The sequence below is a fragment of the Papaver somniferum genome, chromosome 7 (assembly GCF_003573695.1).
Source record: "Papaver somniferum cultivar HN1 chromosome 7, ASM357369v1, whole genome shotgun sequence".
In the NCBI taxonomy this organism is placed as follows: Eukaryota; Viridiplantae; Streptophyta; class Magnoliopsida; order Ranunculales; family Papaveraceae; genus Papaver; species Papaver somniferum.
The window spans coordinates 113,125,222-113,145,601 of record NC_039364.1 but is presented as its reverse complement, the minus strand read 5'-3'; the positions used below and the strand labels follow the sequence as shown (position 1 = coordinate 113,145,601).

The 20,380-nt window shown below is 36.0% G+C and overlaps 2 protein-coding genes and 2 long non-coding RNA genes across 8 annotated transcripts; all 4 read left to right on the top strand.

The window, feature by feature from the left end:
- Window positions 1–20: 20 nt before the first annotated feature.
- LOC113298167 lies at window positions 21–2,767 on the top strand. The gene is made up of 4 exons (XM_026546857.1): window positions 21–746; window positions 879–1,893; window positions 2,145–2,226; window positions 2,398–2,767. Exons 2-4 carry the CDS (start codon window positions 1,052–1,054, stop codon window positions 2,605–2,607), a joined length of 1,134 nt encoding a protein of 377 aa, XP_026402642.1. The 5' UTR covers window positions 21–746; window positions 879–1,051; the 3' UTR covers window positions 2,608–2,767.
- Window positions 2,768–3,713: 946 nt separating this feature from the next.
- On the top strand, window positions 3,714–7,019 carry LOC113298166 (kelch repeat-containing protein At3g27220-like). Its single transcript, XM_026546856.1, has 7 exons — window positions 3,714–4,114; window positions 4,213–4,401; window positions 5,040–5,269; window positions 5,733–5,903; window positions 6,083–6,188; window positions 6,356–6,562; window positions 6,676–7,019. The coding sequence occupies exons 1-7, from the start codon at window positions 3,926–3,928 to the stop codon at window positions 6,838–6,840; spliced, it is 1,257 nt and encodes a 418-aa protein (XP_026402641.1). The 5' UTR covers window positions 3,714–3,925; the 3' UTR covers window positions 6,841–7,019.
- Window positions 7,020–7,869: 850 nt separating this feature from the next.
- LOC113297262 lies at window positions 7,870–9,941 on the top strand. Its single transcript, XR_003333411.1, has 3 exons — window positions 7,870–7,919; window positions 9,269–9,316; window positions 9,878–9,941. It is a non-coding gene; the product is annotated as an uncharacterized LOC113297262 (long non-coding RNA).
- Window positions 9,942–14,252: 4,311 nt separating this feature from the next.
- On the top strand, window positions 14,253–17,681 carry LOC113298165. Of its 5 annotated transcripts, XR_003334039.1 has the most exons (8): window positions 14,253–14,427; window positions 14,539–14,565; window positions 14,834–15,319; window positions 15,420–15,517; window positions 15,857–15,922; window positions 16,066–16,806; window positions 16,923–17,078; window positions 17,437–17,681. It is a non-coding gene; the product is annotated as an uncharacterized LOC113298165 (long non-coding RNA). The 5 variants fall into 5 exon arrangements; XR_003334037.1 differs by having other exon boundaries at window positions 16,923–17,681; XR_003334036.1 differs by having other exon boundaries at window positions 16,066–17,078.
- Window positions 17,682–20,380: the final 2,699 nt, after the last annotated feature.

The following is a 20,380-nucleotide window of genomic DNA, read 5'->3' as shown; positions in this document are numbered from 1 at the left end:
AGAGTACAATATGAATCTTTTTCATATTTACAGCAACTCTTTTCAAGATTCTTCATCGTGGGTTCAATCTTCAGTAAAAAAAGAAAGAAAATAAAGGCTCACTATTTCCAATGTGTTCATTTTTGGGCCCTTTATTTTATCTTACTGTAAATGTTCATTTTATTTTCTGGGGTTTTTTCCAGTCTGATAGATCTTGTTTTCACATCTTTTAACACTTTTTACAGTTCTGTAAAGTGTAACATGGGTTTTTAAGGTTTTTCATTCACTGTATAGAAACTTTTTACATTTCTGCAAAAAAACCCTTTTTCTTGGATTTGTGTTTAGTTGGCTGGTAGTTCTGCTCTGTTTTCTGTCTGGTTGTGTGTACAGTGATTCCTTTAATACATAGTGATTCCTTTCTCTTACAAAAATATTCATTGGTTTTGTTATCAGTGATTCAACAAGATAAAAATACAATCTGGGTCTATTAAATTTGCGTGGTTTGGCGATTCATATTAAGGATTTTGGAATTTGTGGTTTGATTATGCAGTGATGAGCATATAGTATTTGATTTAATTTCTGAAAGAATTTAAGAAGAGACCCTTCTCAAGGTTTCAATGCTTGCAAATTCTTTTCATGTTTTGTGCTTTTGTAACTAGTTGGACTTCGTGAGATCTGAGTTTGGGTGTGTTTACATTCAAGAATATTATATGGGCATTTGGTCGAGGATAATTGGTGTTGAAGTAAGCAATTCTTGAATCTACAAGGTATGTTGGTGTTAAGATTTCATACTTTCTCTGTTTAAGATCTTAGATAATTTGCGAGTAAGATTCACAATAAGATCTGTAACATATCTGTTCCATTGTCTAGTACTCATTTATTTGTCTATGGTAAGTCAGAACTTTATGCATGATTTAAGAGACAATGGAGGTATAGTTCCAATCTGACAATGCTATAGAATGATTTACCGAAACGGGACGGGAAAGTGGAAGAATGTTATACACCAAGTAGAATTTGAGTAGTACCAGTATCAAGTGTTGTTTGTTTATTTCGGTCAGATCGGTGTTACAGAATGAAACCTATGGGGGTGAAACCGATGGAAGAGAATGGATGTATTTACGGATCGAAAGAGGTGGTTTTAAGCAATAATAATGCTACTAATTTTGAGTTTCATAAAGGAAATAGAGTGAATCGCGGCAGTTCTCATCATCGAATGGCTTTAGGTAAACCGACTCCGTCGAAATGGGATGATGCTCAAAAATGGCTTAGTGGATTGTCAAGAGGAGAAAGAACTCACTCAAAAACCAAACCACGTAATTCTAATGCTGATGACAGCAGCTTGATTGATTCTGTCCCTCAAAGGGAGAAAGATTCTTCTCATAGTAGTGATGATGAACGGTGTGAAGATCCAAGAATTGCAATCCAAGATGAAGGGGAGACAAAAAATGTTGATTCGAATCAAACTATCTGGCGAATTAATATGGCTTCGGAAGAGGCAGCATCAGCTATCCGGTCGATCTGTGTGAGAGATATGGGGACGGAAATGACTCCCATTGCAAGTCAAGAACCTTCTAGAACAGGTACTCCAATGAGAACTCGGACTCCTGCAACTAGAAGCCCTGCAGCTAGAAGTCCTATCTCTTCCAGATCATCTACTCCAGAGAGATGTCAAGTAGGGGTACAATCTATGGATAGCTACCAATCTGCTCTTGCATCAACAGATACCAGAACTGATCAAGTCATGCATTTTGGTAGGGATAGCGGCGCGAACAGATGGCCAAACAGAGTAGAAGAAGAATCTCATGCGTGTCAGGTATACGAAAACAAGAATGTAGAGCAATCAAGAAAGCCTAATCCTCTAGAAACTCGGGCGATGGCTTGGGACGAGGCAGAACGTGCAAAATATATGGCAAGGTGATTTATCAGGATTTTTGTTCAAATAGTTTTTTGCAGCAACTGTTTCGACCATGTTCTGTACAACTGCTTGGTGAATCTATGATCTATCTAGTAGCGTTTCGTTCACCATATGGTACTACCCGCTGTTTTCTAGATTTGTATGGTTCATAGCTTTCGAAACTAATATCCAGTCAGACATCTTTCATAGCTAATTCCAGATTCCTTGTTCCAGCTCTGCAGACCTTTAGTTAACAGTGTGTAGTTTACAGGTGCAAGCGCGAAGAAGTGAAGATACAAGCTTGGGAAAACCATCAAAAACGTAAAGCTGAGATGGAAATGAGAAGGGTTGAGGTATTTTCATTTTACTTGCACTTTTACTTATTGTTTTTAATTAGACGTAAAGCTAAAAACAGTTCTTTCCTGTAACTCAGTTTAGTTTGTGCCCCAGACAAACTAAGAAAACAAGTTTTCGATGAAACTTCAAATAAATTCTCATGTGGCATTCTTATTCTGTATGTGTAGGTGAAAGCAGAACGGTTGAAATCTCGAGCCCAAGAAAAGCTGACTAACAAACTTGCGGCAACAAGAAGAATTGCAGAAGAAAAACTGTCAAATGCGGAGGCAAAACTGAATGAACAAGCTGCAAAAACTGCTGAAAAGGCTGATTATATGAGAAGAACTGGTCACTTACCTTCATCATTCTCCATTAAACTGCCTTCACGCTGCTGGTAAAGATGAAGTGTTTGAAAACAATGTAATAGTCAGTCATCTAATCATGTAATATCAACTACTAACTATTAATTCTTGTTTCTGTATTATTACTTTTCTTCATCTTTGTCTGAAAACCTTGTTCTTTAATTATTAAAATTTTGATTTAGTATTTGTTTGTTCATCATTTCTAAGAGCCGGTCATTATATTTATGATGATAAATTTTCACGTTCTTCCTCAACTATTCAGTACGAAATTTTAAATTTGATTCAAAGTTACTTCTTAAACAAATGTCTGTAAGAAGCTATTTATGTGCTTCATAAATCATAAGGTTTTTCTTCAATCATGAACCTTAAAGTTAAAATATCACAATCTGGTGTTTTTGGCATTCATAATGATTATGATGAATTTGGATAAATTGGATTAGATATGCTCCGGTCTCCCACAAAATCGGCAATGCCTTGGAATGAATCAATGACTTATGAGCAATGCATTGGAATCCTGAATCTACATCAAGGAGAAAAACGAGAAAATTTTTGATGGGGGCATTTTTTGAAGGGCAGAATTCATGGAAATCAAAGACATGTGTCAACACATTATTCGTCCCCCATGCCCCCTACAAAAAAACTCCCCCATCAAAAAATTTCTCGAGAAAAACCATGACTTCAACAAGGGTTGTGGGAACTAATAACCAAGGTAAATAAGTTAGCCACAAAAGAAACCACTATGGAGTAGTTAGTACCCAAAACTCCCATCTCATTCGACTTCTGTTTTAGATGAGAATAGAAAACACACAAATAATCATTTGTCTCTACGAGGCATTTTGTCTGCCTCTGTTAAAATATGGGCATCGACTCAAAACTTTATGACAATGAGTGGAGTGGCCCTCGCTAAGGTATAAACCGCCCCTCACGTTTATATAATGCAAGATTTAGATAACTCAACTCAAAACCAGCTGAATAATCTCAACATCCCAAGTAAAAAAAATTTTTACCCAAGCGCTCCCAAGTAATTTTTTCAAAAGGGTCTTGTATGGCTGTATATAACGTATATGGGCACTGCCGCACTGCGAACATGATAAAAACAAAAGAGAGGTCATTAAATAACATCTCTTTATTATTTTGTTAAACATTTCTGGATCATCTGAGAATAAAGCAGGAAAACAGAGAGAAAAAGAGAAAAATTTGGGTAGCGAAGTGGGATTTTGATTTCACCGACCGACATCAAAATACCATTAGCGCCCGCGCTTTCCCCTTACCCAGATTTATACTCCTCGTCTTTCTTAAAATCTCACACCATTTCTCTCTGGTTCATTCATTTAGGTATTCCAATTCCAATGAAATGGCGAGACCTAATAACAATACAAAGCATAGTTCAACATCAAAACTCATCATTCTCTTAGCTTGTGCAGCTCTTCTTGGTATTGCCCTCATCGTCGATTTCTTATGGGCTTCATCTACTTCTTATTTATCTAATTGGGTTATTGATAATGAATCGCCACCAAATATTATCATACCCAATTCCCCAAAGGTAAATAAATTTCTGGATCAATCAAACCCCATGTTTTTTATTGTTGTTTAATTTATTGTTTCTAACTGTGTTTTCTTTTGGGGTGGATTTTTTTGTAGAGTTATAAGAATAAGAATTCTACTCATAAAGATCCAAAAAGATTTCTATCAGCAACTTTTGCTGATATAGATGCACCACAATTAGAATGGGAAGAAATGGCATCAGCGCCGGTTCCTCGGCTCGATGGGGCAGCTATACAGATTAAGAATCTGTTGTTTGTATTTGCAGGTTACGCTAACATTGATAATGTGAGCGTTCTTACTTATGTTTAAATTTTCTAGGAACCAAGTAAAAAAAACATCATTTTTTGGCTTATTCATTGAGATGGTTTGATATAATTGTATTCGATGAAATTCCTCTTAGAAATATCGTTGTTTGATGGTTAAATTGACACACCATTAGTGATAACTTTGTCGTCTTGCATTGCTTGCACTTGTGATATTGTGTTTAAACATTTCTTGTCAATTTCTTTTAGAGAATAATATGTTTTAAAGGACATGTGTTGATTCAGAAACTTTAAGTTAGCTACTTTTTGTTTGCCGTTGCCACAATGCTTGGGTTTCCTGCTATTGCACTTTTCTTTGTATGATGTTGTTTATTTCGAGGTTTATAGATATGGAGGCATAAAAGATGTAACAACTGCAATGAGTCACCTTCCTGTTGCCTGTTTAGTCTCCAAACTGAAAATCGTGATACTTTTGTAAGCTTTATTAAAATTGAGGAAGCTTTTCTTCATTTTTTTTTTCACTGGTAGCAAGGCATGGTGAGACATATAAACAAAGTTAGTTGTGTTCGAAGCCCTAACACTTCTTTGACACATTATAAATTTGATTTGTTCCATAGTTCATACTAATCACCTGGTCTTACATTTCTTTTTATATTGCAGGTGCATTCCCATGTCGATATTTATAATTTTACAGATAATACCTGGGGTGGAAGTTTCCCAATGCCAAAAGAAATGGCACATTCACATTTGGGAATGGTAACAGATGGCAGATACATTTACATAGTCACAGGGCAATATGGTCCACAATGTAGAGGACCTACAGCCCGTACGTTCGTGTTGGATACAAAGACCAAAATATGGCGAGACATGCCTTCTTTACCAGTACCTAGGTAATGTCTCGATCGATTCCTCAAAGCACATTTAGTTCCTGGTTTTGAAACATTGCATGGTTTTAAGTAAGCACATCTAGTCTCACTATGAAACATACTTTAGCTTTTGCAAATATTTACAAACATTTATAATAAATCCAAAAGTTAGAGACACATATTTCAGATAGTATAGTGTTACGGGTTTCCCCAACCATGCTAATTACAAAGACTGCGTTCTTCAAGAGTAGGCATATTCTCATAATATATGTAAGACTTGGCAGGGTATGTTTGATCTGGTGATGCAAAATATGCGACACCTCCAGTCCTCCCTTAAAGACTGCTAAAACTATTACTGGCTTTGATTCTATTTCTTTATTGCTATGAGAATTTTTTACTAATAAGATTATAAGAACTAGTGAGAAGTATAATTGTTAAGTTTTGAAGTTCACTATTGGAAGGGAGAATTCTAATTTGATAATTTCAGATATGCCCCAGCAACCACACTTTGGCGAGGGAGGCTGCATGTGATGGGTGGTAGCAAGGAGGATCGTCATGAACCTGCACTAGAACATTGGACTATTTCCGTAAAGGATGGAAAAGTCTTAGAAAAAGAGTGGCGAACTGAAATACCTATACCCCGCGGAGGCCCTCACAGGTTTGCATTATTCATTTTTCCTGCCGGTCTTTTTTATTTTGCTGAGTTCTTACTCATTGTTTAAAATCTGTTTGATGGTATAGACTCTATACAGTATAGGCATGTAATTATTGGATAAAAATAATGATTCCTCTGGCGTTATCAAACTTATGTTATTTCATTTGAAATTCACCTTGCAGAGCTTGTGTTGTAGTTGATGACCGGCTGTATGTAATTGGTGGTCAAGAAGGTGATTTCATGGCCAAACCTGGATCACCTATATTTAAGTGTTCCCGTAGGCATGAGGTATGTTTTATGATGCCTCCTGAATTGTTAAATGGTTTGTGATGGGAAATAATATGTTTGGCATATAACCATTTCAGTACTCAGTTATATCATCTGCTCTACCTTCTCCTGTGATCTTACATATTTCTTTAGCTTTCAGCTCTCACCTATTCTTATGTTGTATCCAGGTAGTGTATGGTGATGTTTACATGTTGGATGATGAGATGAAGTGGAAGGAATTGCCTTCCATGCCAAAACCTGATTCCCATATAGAATTTGCATGGACTGTTGTCAATAATTCCATTGTTATCGTGGGAGGTACAACTGATAAGCACCCTGTTACCAAAAAGATGATCTTGACTGGTGAAGTGTTCCGATTTAATTTGGATACACAGGTATGGGAATCTGCAGTAAAGTTGTTATGTCCCTTTTCCTCCTTTTTCCCGCCTTTTATTCCCTCGTCTTAAATTTTGTTAGAAAGAAGAGCTGATGTTTGTAATTTTTACAGAAATGGAGTGTGGTTGGGAAGATGCCTTTCCGGGTAAAAACCACTCTTGTGGGTTACTGGGAAGGTTGGCTGTACTTCACATCTGGGCAGCGGGACAGAGGACTAGATGATCCAGCACCACGAAAAGTCATATCTCAAATGTTTCGAACAAAATTGAACTTTTGAGGATAATGGTCCCCATTGTTGTATACCTATTTTAGGTCCTCATCCATTTTTTTACTAGTGTTACCAGTCTAGGATATCTAGAGTATTAAATTACATCCACATTGATCACTTTGAGTTCCTGTATCATTTTTGTATAATACATGTAAGATGAAATTTATCTGGCTTACTCGTTCATAAAAGCGTCCGAGGCTCCCAGTAACGTCTATTTTTGTCCAAACCGTCTCGAGAAATGGGACATCTACTCTTTTCGTATCCTTTTTCTGTTTGTAATCCTGTCGCTCGAGACTTAACGAGGTGTTACGCAAGATTTTACACCATATCGATATGGGAATCATCAAATCAAACCGCGCGGTGAGAATACCCACCTTTGGGTGAGCGTCCCCGTCCCCTTGAAAATTCGCCATTCCATTTTTCCTCAAATTATACGAACGTAATATTAAATAACAATTTCGGTTAAAAAAATGGCATAAACACTTCGGAGAAAAAAAACATAAAATAAAATTTCATATCACGCCGAAAAGAGAAAACTGAAGAAACTAAAATCCTAATCCTTTAAACCCCTAAGTCATATAAGCCTCCACGTCGTGCGGTGAGAATACCCACCTTTGGATGAGCGTCCCCGCCCCCTTGAAAATTCTCCATTCCATTTTCATAATAAGTGATAAAACACCAAGGTGAACATAAATATGATATAAAATCTCCGGCCATAAGTTGTGATCCGTTAAAACTCCATACTAGACAAAATTGATACAAAAACCCCATATTTTTTATAAACTTTAAATTAGATCATTCAAATTTTCTATTAATTCCATAGCCACCCTCCCATGATTTTTTATTCTTCTTCTTTGTCGTCTCCTCCTCTTTTTATTTCATTTCTTTTTTCCACCGCCTCCTCTTCTCCGACCACTAACAACATCTCTTCTTCTTCCTTCCTCACCATCACCAAATCAACGATATCCTCCGTCTCTTTATTTTTTTCCCCACCACCAACACCACCAACAGTAGCACCTCATCCTTCTACTTTTGTACCAACGTAAATAAAATACAGATCGAGAATGCGAATCAGGGAAAAGAAAAAGGTGAAATCAAATTAAATCTAGAGATTTGATTTAATTTTCGTGTAAGATTAATGTAATTTTTATTCTCAATCTATCTATTTTTGAAGTTAAATGTCAAAAAATTGGTCACGAATTTCAATCGGTTTGTTGATTTGATGAATTAGATCTAGGGTATTGAAGAATGATGAAGATTCAAACTCGATCTTCGTTTTTTATTGTTTATAATCAATGAAATATCATATGGAGTCACCTTATGCTAGTTTTATTTGATAGAAGTGTGTGGGCTTCCAACTCAAAACCAATTGGCAATGAGTGGAGTGGCTCCACACCTTATATATTAGGATCGTAAGGAGGTAATAAGCAATGTGGGACTAAGATGTGACTAAGAATTTCCTTAGTCTCCACTTAGTCTCCATTATGCCCCCTCCACGTGTAGGGCTCTTGAGACCTCTACAACGTGGATCCCTGTATGGTTGCCCGTTTGGCTGCCCTGCCTTTTAGGTCTTCCGGGTCTTACACGGGTCTTACGTCGCATTCAGGGCCTAGCTCCGATACCATGATAGAAGTGTGTGGGCTTCCAACTCAAAACCAATTGGAAATGAGTGGAGTGGCTCCACACCTTATATATTAGGATCATAAGGAGGTAGTAAGCAATGTGGGACTAAGATGTGATTAAGACTTTCCTTAGTCTCCACTTAGTCTCCATTATTATTTAGTTGGTTTATTCCTGCATCAAATAAACAAAACCTACTGGAGATCAAATTAAATACAAAATCACGACTATGATCTCTCTATTTGGTTGTTCCAATTTTATGTATCCACGAATACCGTGGGTATCTCGTATTTTTCAAAGTGATAATTGGGTTTTAACAGGTTCATTCAGGTGGAAATGTATGAAAGTATTCAAGCACTTGTAAAAAAATGAGGATAGTATAAAATAAGTAGAGTTATATTTATTCGAAGAAGGATTATAACCATACATTAGGTCACTTGGTAGTTTTGGTACTGAAAAAATGCAACTACCATGCAATCCATGATCCATTTTATGCATAAGAAGCCACGTTTTATTAGAAATTTGGTCATCTCAACTTGATTATTCACTTATATGCAAATAAATCTAATATCTTTCCAATATATCTTATCTTCTTATATATATATATATACAAGCTCTTATTTTTGGTATTACTTTTCTGTTTATTCCTATTAACTTTTGTGTCTAGTAACTTTTGTGTGTAATTATAAATATATATATATATATATATATATATATATATATATATATATACAAGCTCTTATTTTTGGTATTACTTTTCTGTTGTGTCTAATAACTTTTGTGTGTAATTGAGTACTGCTTTTTGCATTTTCTGCAGGTAGATTGGTAATTGGGTTGTACGGCCAGACTTTCCCCAAATTAGTTGGTATGTCCTTCATTTTATTTGTTACTTTAGTATCTTGATCCTAATGTGATGCATTTGATGTTGTATTTGAAGTTGTACCTAAGGAATCATAGTTTATTAATTTCATTGTTTCCTTTTTCGAGCTTATGTCGATGAAACCAATCTTGTTGATTATACTGTGAATAGATACCGAGAGTTAACTTAGGGATCATTTATGTGTGAATTGTAAGGAAGTAAACTAAGGCAACAAGAAGGATGTTGTCGTGTAAATACTAAAAGAAGTAAAGGCAATAATAAGGGTTGGCTTCCTTTTAAAATGTGAAAAAACCGTGAAGGAAGTAAATGTTTTTATACTGTGTAAATAGTAAGCTTATGTTGTTATTGTTAAAATAATTTCCCAACTGTTTATATTAGTGTTCCATTTTGTTGAAACCAATTCTTGTTTCATCTAATTTTTGTTAGTTTTTGTGGACGAAACCAATCTTTTTGGTGATATGATTTTATTTTTTTTGCTGAAACCAATTTTGGTTTCATCTAATTTTTATTTCTTTTTTGTCAACCAAACTGATGTCATTGTGATAGTCGCGTTGGCATCAATAGGGATGGCGGCGTTGAGGATGTCGGTTGGCGGAGGCGATGAGGATGCTGGTGTTGGTGGTGGTGGTTGCGGTGCTAACAAAGGATGTAAAACCTCATTGGTAACATCTTATTCTTTACCCTCATGATATTAGACGAGATGGGAATGTTGATTTTGTGTTTGATATTTAATGAGCTTCCAAAATGTTGATTCTAAAGATTCACTTTCAGTTGGAACTCCTCCTCCTATCTCAATAAAGATAGTTATTTGATCACCTAGTTTTTGCGATTTTTGAGTTTATGAATTGTGTGTGTCTCGACGATGGAATACATATACATAATGGATCAGGAACTTATTGATCTAGTTTGGAAAATGAATAGAGAAAATATGGTGAGAAAAGATGGAGAAATTTAAGAGGAAAATAAAATGCAACAGGAAGTGCATGGCAGGTGACATTTTTATCTAACCCCTCATTGTATTTGTCGTTTGTCATCCAAACGTAGAAAGTAACACGGTGCGGGACACTTTACATATTTTAAAATGATGATAAGTTGCAGAATATGTATGTTGAATTATTTGGCGGAAACCAATTATGGTTTCATCTTGTTTATGATGAAACCAAAATTGTTTTCATCGTATTTATGATTTGGTTTCATCTAATTTTTGCTAATTTTTTCGACGAAACCAATTCGTTGGTGATATAATAATATTTTTTTTTTTGTTGAAACCGGTTTTGGTTTCATCTAATATGTACTTTTATGTCGACGAAACCAATCTTGTTGGTGATACTGTAATTTATGTTGAAACGAGTTTTGGTTGCTTCTAATTTTGAATTTCATTGCTTCTACTTGTTGTTTCTTTTACGACGAAACCAAATTTTGGTTTCACTTGATTTTTTCCTAGTTTATTTGGCTGACTTGGAATTCGGCGTGTTTGGTTTCATAATTGAAGTTTGTGTTGGTGAAGTGTCAATATGGGGAAAAATGATGAAACCAATTTCGGTTTCATCATTTTTTCTGTTTGGTTTCATCATTTTTTTGTTGAATATTTGATCAATTAAATTCATTTTTTGTGGCGGTGGCAACTGGTTGGTGGTGGTGGTCGGCGGCAGCAGTAGTGGCGCGACGGTGGTGGTGGTGGCACTGTGGTGGTTGGCGGCGATGGTGGCGGCGCGATGGTAGTTGTCGGTGTTGGCGGCGGTGGTTGGAAGAGGCGGCGGTGGTGGTGGAGCGATAGTGGTTGGAGGCGGGCGGTGGCGGCGGCAATGGTGGTGGTGGTTGGCGGCGCAGGTGGTGGTGGCGCGGTGGTGGTTTGCGGTTGTGGTGGGATGCGATAGTGGTGGCGACGCGTTGGTGGTTGGCGGCTGTGGTGGTAGGTGGTGGTGGCGCGGTGGTGGTGCTGCTGGTGGTGGTCGGCGGTATTGCTGGTGGTGTGTTGTTGGTGGTGATCATATAATAAAAATTAAAGGTGGGGTTGATTTTTGTTTTTATTAGAGTGATTTAAACTAGAAGGGTAATATAGATAGTTTATGTTAAATGGGATTTTTGTGAACAATTTGTTTTGTTGGAGTTTTTGTGCATGGATAGTGACACCTAGGGCTGTCAATGGGTACCCATTACCCGGATCCGGAACCGAACCCGGTATATTAGGGTCCGGTTTCGGGTCCTAAAGTTGGACCCATTAGCTACTTAGGACCCGGCGGGTAATTACCCGATTGGACCCGAATTTAAACGGGTCCAAACGGGTAATACCCATTGGGTACCCGCGGGTATCGGATACCCGTTTATTCATTCTTTTATTCATGTTTTTAGCAAAATTATAAGTATTTTTTCTAGTTTTAGCATTGATATTTTACTCATTTAAATTTTTTCTCTTACATTTAATCTTTACTTAGTACATTCATAAGAAATAATAATAATTTTTTATAAAAATTACTTAAATCCAAGCTAAAAAGAGAAATATATTAAGTTTTTAGGATTTCTTAAATAATTTTCTTTAGACCCAATGGGTACCCGGAACCGACGGGTACCCGGGTATTTAAACGGGTCTGGTTCTGTGTCCACAAATTTAAGAACCGGACCCGGAACCGTTAGGAACCGGACCCGACCTTTATAAGTAAGGTCCGGGTCCGGGTATAGTGATACCCGGGAGGACCCGGACCCGTTGACACCCCTAGTGACACCTTTGGTGTCGCGGACTATTCCACTTTTCCTCAAATTATATTATATGAATGTAACATTAAATAACAGTTTCGGTTAAAAAAACAGCATAAACACTCTGGAGAAAAAAAACATAAGATAAAATTCCATTATCACGCCGAAAAGAGAAAACTGAAGCAAACTAAAACCCTAACAGGGGGTTAGTCCTCGAGTGATTTCGGGGGAGTTGAGTGTATTTTAAATCTCAGGGATTTTGAGAGAGTTTGAGAGAGTGTAGGGAGTTTGAGAGAGTTTTGTGTTTTTGAGTTCAGGGAGTTTGGGGGAGTGTAGGGAGTTTGAGAGAGTTTATTAGAGAGAGTTTGGGGGAGTTTGAGAGATTTCACTCCTAACTCATTCTCTTTTAAGAAATAATAAACCCTTATTTGCAAATAACATTGATCTTTAATTAAAAGAAAAAAATAAATGAAAATGATCATATCTATGTATCAATAGTATGTTATTTTGTGCAACGAGATAATTTTTTTCCCTTCAATTTAACGGTCTCTATACAATTCTAACTCCCTTTGTTCACGAACATCCACTAGTGTCTTTCTTCTTCTCAAGTGTAGCTTTTACCAACAGTTCCAATAATTTCTCAGTCTCTCGAGTTGTCCATTGTTTGTAATTCGTAGTCACTTCCGTTTCCGGTTCCGTATTCTTATTCTTCCTAACATTCTTTTTCTTCTTGTTGTTTTCAGCAGGTTGGCTGGATTTTTCCATTCTATGGTGTGACATGTTAGCTACATTAGTACTTAGACTAATACTAGAACTTAACAAAGTAAGGATAGTAATAACACCAAACAGTCTAATGTAAACATGATAAAAAAATGTGATACTAGATTACACAATACTAACACGCGGAGCTACTTAGCCAAATTGTTAATCAAAGAAAATCCCTTAGCAACTCCTTGCAACAAAAGCACCGTATGAATTGGCTAAAACACGCCAATACGGAATGAAGTACGCCACTGTATTGAACTTTGGCATATAGAATAGAAGAGAAGTATGTGTCTAAATAAGATGACTTAACAAGTGATAGTGATTCTCAATGACACCCATGCAAAGTAGCAAGCCAATTAATGAATGATGACATAACAAATTATGAAGATAGCTGTAAAGGAATTCTGTTTCACCAAAACACAGTTTCAGATTGTCCAATCTTTGCAGTACTAATACTTACCTGATCCTCTTTAAATTTTTATGGTACACTTACAACTCAATATTCCATAACACACTCAAAAATCATAGCATTCCAACGGTTCATTAAAAAGATACATTACTCAGAACCCGACTACTTTCAATACGTGCATACAGAATTCAGTTCCGGATTTCTCACACTTTGGTGTACCTAAAGTGATCAGAACTTCATGAAATTTCTACAGTAGGTAACCTTCATATATACAAACATCATACTAAAATTTTAGCTTTGTCCGATAAGCGGAGAATGAGATAAATAGGAATCAGTCCCCTATTCGGGATTTAAACTCAGCAGACCATAGTCATATATTGTGCAAGCTTTGCAGTAGCAAACGTGACCTGATCCGCGTGAAAATTTTACTGTACTTCTATAACAAGGTAAACTACGACATACTCAAATTCATCATATTCCAACGGTTGAATTTAAAGATATCATTATAATCAAATCATGCAATTTCTTACCAAGATCTTTTGAACCACAAATTAGGATTTTGACAGAGAGAGAGTACCCACAAAAAAAAACTATACACACAATCAAAATAAACAATCATGGAGATCAAAGATATGAAAAACAATCAAAATAGTACACAAATCAAACTATTATAAACAATCATGGAGATCAAAGAAGAAAAAAAACATACCTGGAAAAAAACGTTTCCTCTTCTTTCTCCTATGGTTTTCTACGCACCAAACTCCTTCCCAAATCTCTACTCTTTTGAGAGATTTGTTGTGAGACCAAAATACACTAAAAACTCCTTCGAACTCTCTAAAGCAACCAACTCCCTAGTATTGTAGGGTTTTATGACTAACAGGGAGTTCAAGAGCTTTTTTTAAATTCCCCAGCGACTAACAGGTGTTTTCTAAACTCCCCCACGACTAACGGAGATTTGGAGAGACTCCCTCAAACTCTCTCAGGACTAATAGGAGAAAACCTAAATACATTAAAATCTCTCGAACTCTCCCACGACTAACCCCCTGTAAAACTCGCCTCCGCCTCCGCCTCTCTTGGTTCTTTTCTTCCAGAGCAAACTTCGTGTCTGCCTCTCCACCACTTACACATCTTTGTTCAAGTTTTACGGTAATCTTTTCATTGATTTACCCTTTTGATGTTACTAATCTCTTCTCGGATTTAATTTGTGAAACAAATGGTAATACGAATGGTAATCCCCAACCCCTATTCTCTTCCGCATTAAAACAAAAATTGGGTTTGCATTTCTTCTTTTTCTCGATTTTGATTTGTCTGTGTTTGGTTTTTTGTGTTTTTTATGTAGGTGCGATTTTATTCAAGAGATCAACCTGTAAGTTTTTTTTTTCCTTTAATCCTAACCCTTTTGTATATCCTGTAAGTTTTTCTGCGTCTTTTCTTCTTTCTATTCTAGCTGCGTCTCTTCTTCTTGATTTTTATGATTCCGTTTTTTTTTTTTTTTTGTTCTAATAACGTAAATTATGCATTCGGCAGGATTAGGGTATGATGATCTTTACTACAAAACCCTAACCTATTTTTCTGCCTTTATCACGATTTTATCATCACTCATGATATTTGATCTGTTTTCTTTTATTTTGCAGGGAACATTTGTTCTGCATAGGAGAGATAAATGCTAAGTCATATTAAAACCATTAATCTGTGTTGCAGAAGAATTACTTTCAGGAAAGATTTTGTAATCCGAAGCTTATTTTTTCACATACCAGTCTTTTTTTTTTTAACGTGGATCTAATTCGAAGTTGTTGCTGATTATCTAACATCATTGTGCATCTTAATCTTTGCTCAGTTAAAAACCCTGTCTCATAAAGAATTTAGTGCTTTTGTCGGTGACATTTGGTTAATCAATGGTATGATTTGGATATATAGCTGGATCTGTGCCAGGTGATGGATCCAGAGCTGTTGTGGGTTGAATTTGGTGCCATGAAAATACGTCTTACGCAATAGGAAGCTCAGCAACAAAGGAAATGAAGCGTCGTACGATTGCAGTTCTCTTGAATGTTATGTCATCATCTGGTAGTGTGAACAATTAATAGTGCCAATCAGTTAGTTGGTCCTGGACATGAGTTTAGGTATGATGTTTTTTATCTACATGCAAAAAAAAAAATAGTGAGATCTTAGTCATATTAATTTCTCTAGACTAATATATATCTGCATTTGCAATTTTTTCAGAGAGAGACCGCATGCTGGAGCTACCCTAGATGCTGCATAATCGTCTACGTATCTCTTACTTTAGCATTACATTTAAAAGGGGACTGGACGTGCTGAAGGTAACCATTTCTGCAAGTGGTTTTTGTAATTCATACAAGTTAAGTAGTCATTGTCGCATTCCACTGTTTCCGCAGTCCATTGTATCTTATACTTTAGCCATTCCAAAAGAGACCATAACCTTACTTTAGCCATTCCAAAAGAGACCATAACCTTCTGCAGGTTAGCCTCTCATTATGGGGATTGTGGGATTCAAGTTACACTATATGTGTTATTACCAATTTATCTTTCTCATTCAAATTATAAATCCTAGGTTATTTTAGTTTTCTTTTTTCATTTGTCTTTTTTTTTCCGATGCCTGTTCTATTTTGTTATTGATTTAATTTTTTTATTTTACGTAGGTGATGATAGGTTCTTATATGTAACATTGGTTTAAGATGCAAAGTGTAATTTCAAAGACAGACAAGGTAAACGCGTGGACACCCTATTTAATTTGGTGCCTACAAATTCGGATAACTAACATGCAAGCAAGTAAATCAATGTGAATATTCGTAAGAAATCATTGTGAACATATGAAAACACTATTTAATTTGTTTTTAATATGGTGTAGGATGATTGTCTAAAATCGGGATGGGTATTCAAGGAAAGTACGCTTCAAATTAAACTTTGATTTGTATGGATGATTATGAGTTGCTTATATTTGTTTTCTTTGAAGTATTATAGGATTATGGAAGCTCGGTAAAAGGTTTTTATAGACTCGCAGGGGTTAAATGGAGAACATAGTCTTCGGATGGCAAACCTGCTGGAATGTTCTACAACTTTCCTAACCACCTCCATATCCTATTTTTTTCTACCTAAGAAATATCAAATTCTCCACTTCACAGTACATCTATTTTCTCTTTTACTGCTACTGATGCACATAAAATTTGATTTGTTGCTTATCTGTTTTTTTTTCATGAAATGTAGGAGGCAGAGTTTTGCATCTTAGCATCTTAGGAGCACTGCATTAGATTATATTCGGTTTAACATTGTTTGTATGAAAGATTCCATATGCCCGTCAAACTTCAGGTCTAAGAACTCCTACACTAGGAAAGTCGTTGAAGTTGTTGCATCTACTGATGCTCTAGGTGAAATCTGAACTAGTTTTGAGCCTTTTTTGGAAAAATACTGAGTTTCAGGCCTTATTCATGTACAGATGATCATTCTTTGGGGACAAAATTTTGTATCTCCGGGCTACATTGTTTCGATCATTTGCTTATCTCCAGTCATTGATGCTCTGATTCGAGAAACTATAAGATTCGTCATGAGCAGATTATATTATGTAGGCATGTCTTTAATTTTTTTAACCTAGGTGGGTGCCTCGGCATTGCTCAATTGAACCAGAAATAAGATATTTGCATGTTGGTTATCTTTCTTCACGTGGTATTGAAATTATAATTGGTGCTTTTATATCTTATGGCATTGAAGTCACTCGGAATCATGAAGTTGTAATGCAAGCACGGAAGATCATCCAAAAACACCAACTACAGAAGCAAAAAAGATAAATAAAAAGTGGTACCAAGCTGTGGTAAGAATGCTGGTGTTGCCAAATATGGAGGCAGCATTCTAACTGGCGGTAATATGGTCAGTAAATATTAATGATGTATTTGTTGTCACATTAGAGATTAAAAGGTTAATAAATATTGCTTAGGCTTACTATTTTTTCATATTAGCGGAGGTCTAACATCCAAAATAAATGCTAAAATTGCAGAGATACTACATAGGTTTCAAGTATACATACCAAAAAACTAGTCTTTTCTTTCTTGGTTTGAGGTTATCTCATCTCAGTTTGCTTCTTATTTATGATCCACACTATTGTTGTTTTTTTCTCTTTTTGGATCAGCAATACTGTAGCATCCTTATTTATTTTTATTTTAATGAATTATAAAATTAGCAGTGGGCAGAGTTGTTGAAGTGTTCTACAATGCTACGTCTATTACAGGTGGTCCAAAACCAAACTTAGCACATCTTTCTATGGTGGAGCACATTCGCAAAGGTAATTTAGTATTCAATAATGGAAGGATAGCTTCAAGGCATGGACTACTATCCGCGGTTGAAGGCGTAAAGCCATAAACTACTGTCGCCAAATTTGGTTCAAGTTGAGTGCATAGATACCGTTTGGATTTAATGATGTGCTCAAGTGTTTTTAGGATAAGAACGAAATAAAAGAAGTGATATTTTTATCCAGTTCATTTTGTTCCAAAGATTTTTTTTAAATGTATACATACTATGTGCGGTTAACAATCATTCATCCAAAAATTAATGAAAGGCTAATTCTTATTGAAGCAAAACTACTGGGTTTTTGGTCTGAGCATTTGAAATAATTATTTGCAATTTCACTAAAATTTACTCCGTATTGAAGCTATACAAAATGCTCAACTAAGAATTAATCAAAGTTTATCCATTCTAAATGACGATGTACAACATGAGTCCGGTTTTGATTGTCTATAAAAGAGAAAGAACATAAATAAACACCTACTAATTTGCACACTTAGTACACCAAAATAAAAAATGCATCAGAAGGCGGCGAGCCGAAACCGCATGACACCAAATTAAAAATGTATCGAGAGGGGGTGAGACGAGACGAAGTCGAGCCACACCTAATCAAAAAATGCATCGGGGCGAGGCGAAGCCGAAGCCGAACCACACATAATCAATCATGTATTAATGTTAAAGTTGCGACAAATTATCTATCAACTAAACTATTCACAGGTAATTAATAAGGTTATAGTGGAAGGTTTGCAGAGCTGCCGGTGCGTAACACGAGCACAAAATCTAGTAGTTTAACTAAATTCAGGAACGACCTATTCTACCCGCATTTGGGAATGACCTACTCCTACCTGAATCTCCGTTTTACAGGTGAGTTGCATACTTTGTTAATGCATATACATCCAAATCTACTTCTATGAAAATGTGCTTGAAAGTTATTTATTCGTATTGTTTTCTAATTAATTCTTCTCTATCTCGCAAGAACAATATTACAATGTAAAAGTTGGTGTAAAAAAGTAAGGGTAGAAAGTGATCTTCGAGTTGTTCAGGATATTGGTCGACTACAATGAACCTACAAACTCTTGCAAGTGTGTACTCTTAATGATGGCAGTATGTAATGGTTGGAGGGACATGGAATGCCAGATGTTGTGGACTAACTCTTATTGTGGCGTTCACATGCTTCACAACTACGAACGTAAGAAGACCAAGATGGAAGTGCAGGGATTCAAGGACATATTACAGAAATCTCTTGAGTTTCAAGAAATACTTGTCAAACAACATCCTAAAAGGCTTGAAGGAGTTAACACTCTATTCATAAATCATATGTTCTGATGCCTATTGATGACAGTGAGTTCGGGAATGATGAAACTCCCAGTAGGATTTTATTCTTATTGTTTAAGGAGGAACACTAGCTTTTGGAGTAGTTTTTATGTGTGACATTAGCTATTCCAATAATATCATATTGCATGTTTAAAGTTTATTTAATTAAATTTTATTTTGGAAGATGACTCGCAATACCTAATATTCATGGATTATATATATGTATTGCTTATTTTATGAATTTGACCTTCTTTGCTATCATATTCTGGTGATTAGAACAAATATCTCATATGTTCTCACAGGTTAAGCTCTTAACTCTTGTCAAAAGATGAGTAAACTATTTTGAGAATTGCAGTATTGATCTCTCCACGATTACACTTTGTCAATATACTGCTACAGAATTTCGTAAGATGTTCTCTAGGAATCTGCTTTCCTCTTTAATTGCATAACTGTCAGGGAATAAGTGGTGAACTTTAATCTCTACGTTCGTACATGTCTAGGAATTTCTAATTTTTATGTTGAAGCATGCCGCATTAATTGCTCTCTTTATTCATAACTGGCCTAGATAATAGTTTTTGTCGATGATTATTTTGCTTGAGAAAATTTTGTATCTTAATGCCTCTAACATTAAGATCACGATTTTCAACTTCTTCTTTCGTAACTGGCGAGAAGAGAGAAAAATATTGGGATACCAATCTACTTTGTTCGTAACTAGCGAGCAAATTTGTAAATTTCCAATAAAATCCTTCTCTTGTGATTAGAGTAAAGGTCGCTCATGTTGTTCTTTCGGGAATGACATCAAATGGGGAGAGTTCTTTTGAGGTTGTGCCTAATTATCATATCTTTGTGGGGAGAACAGATATGGAAGTATAGGAGATGCTTGTAGCTATATATCTCCTTGGTGAAATCCCCAAGTTTCTTGGTGAAATCGTCCAAACTAAAAGTTGGTATGTGTTCTTTAGTCTTGATACTCTATTGTTTAAATCACTGCGATCCCTGTTATTCGCCTTTGCCAATTTTGTTGACAAAAAAGGGGAGAATTATTAAGTAGTATCTTACTACAATATATGACTTCTCGGAGCATTATTGTAAGGGGAAGTGGATTATGATTTATAGGTTTTACCTATTTTGCAAAAGATGTAATTATTGACTAGGGGGAACACCGCAGTATTGCTTCAAAGTTGTGGTGCAATTGAACTTTCGGGAAGGTAACAATATTATATTTCTTTAAAACAACCAACAAGTAGAGTGTGATTACCTCATTCTAACAAATCTCACTTTGACTATTCTTATAAGTTGTTATTGCTACGGAACTTCAACGACAAAGGTGTTGAATGAACACACGCATAACTATAGAAGAACTTGAAGTACGAAGAATTCAAGAGTTTGTTGAAGAACCAATGAAATCAAGTAGTAGATTTTGAGCTGAAAGATTAATTTATTTTGAATCCATATGTATTAACCAGGGATGTCAATGGGTACCCATTACCCGGAACCGGACCCGAACCCGACCCCGGTGGATTTGGGTCCGGTTCTGGGTCCTAAAGTTGGACCCATTAACAACTTAGGACCCGACG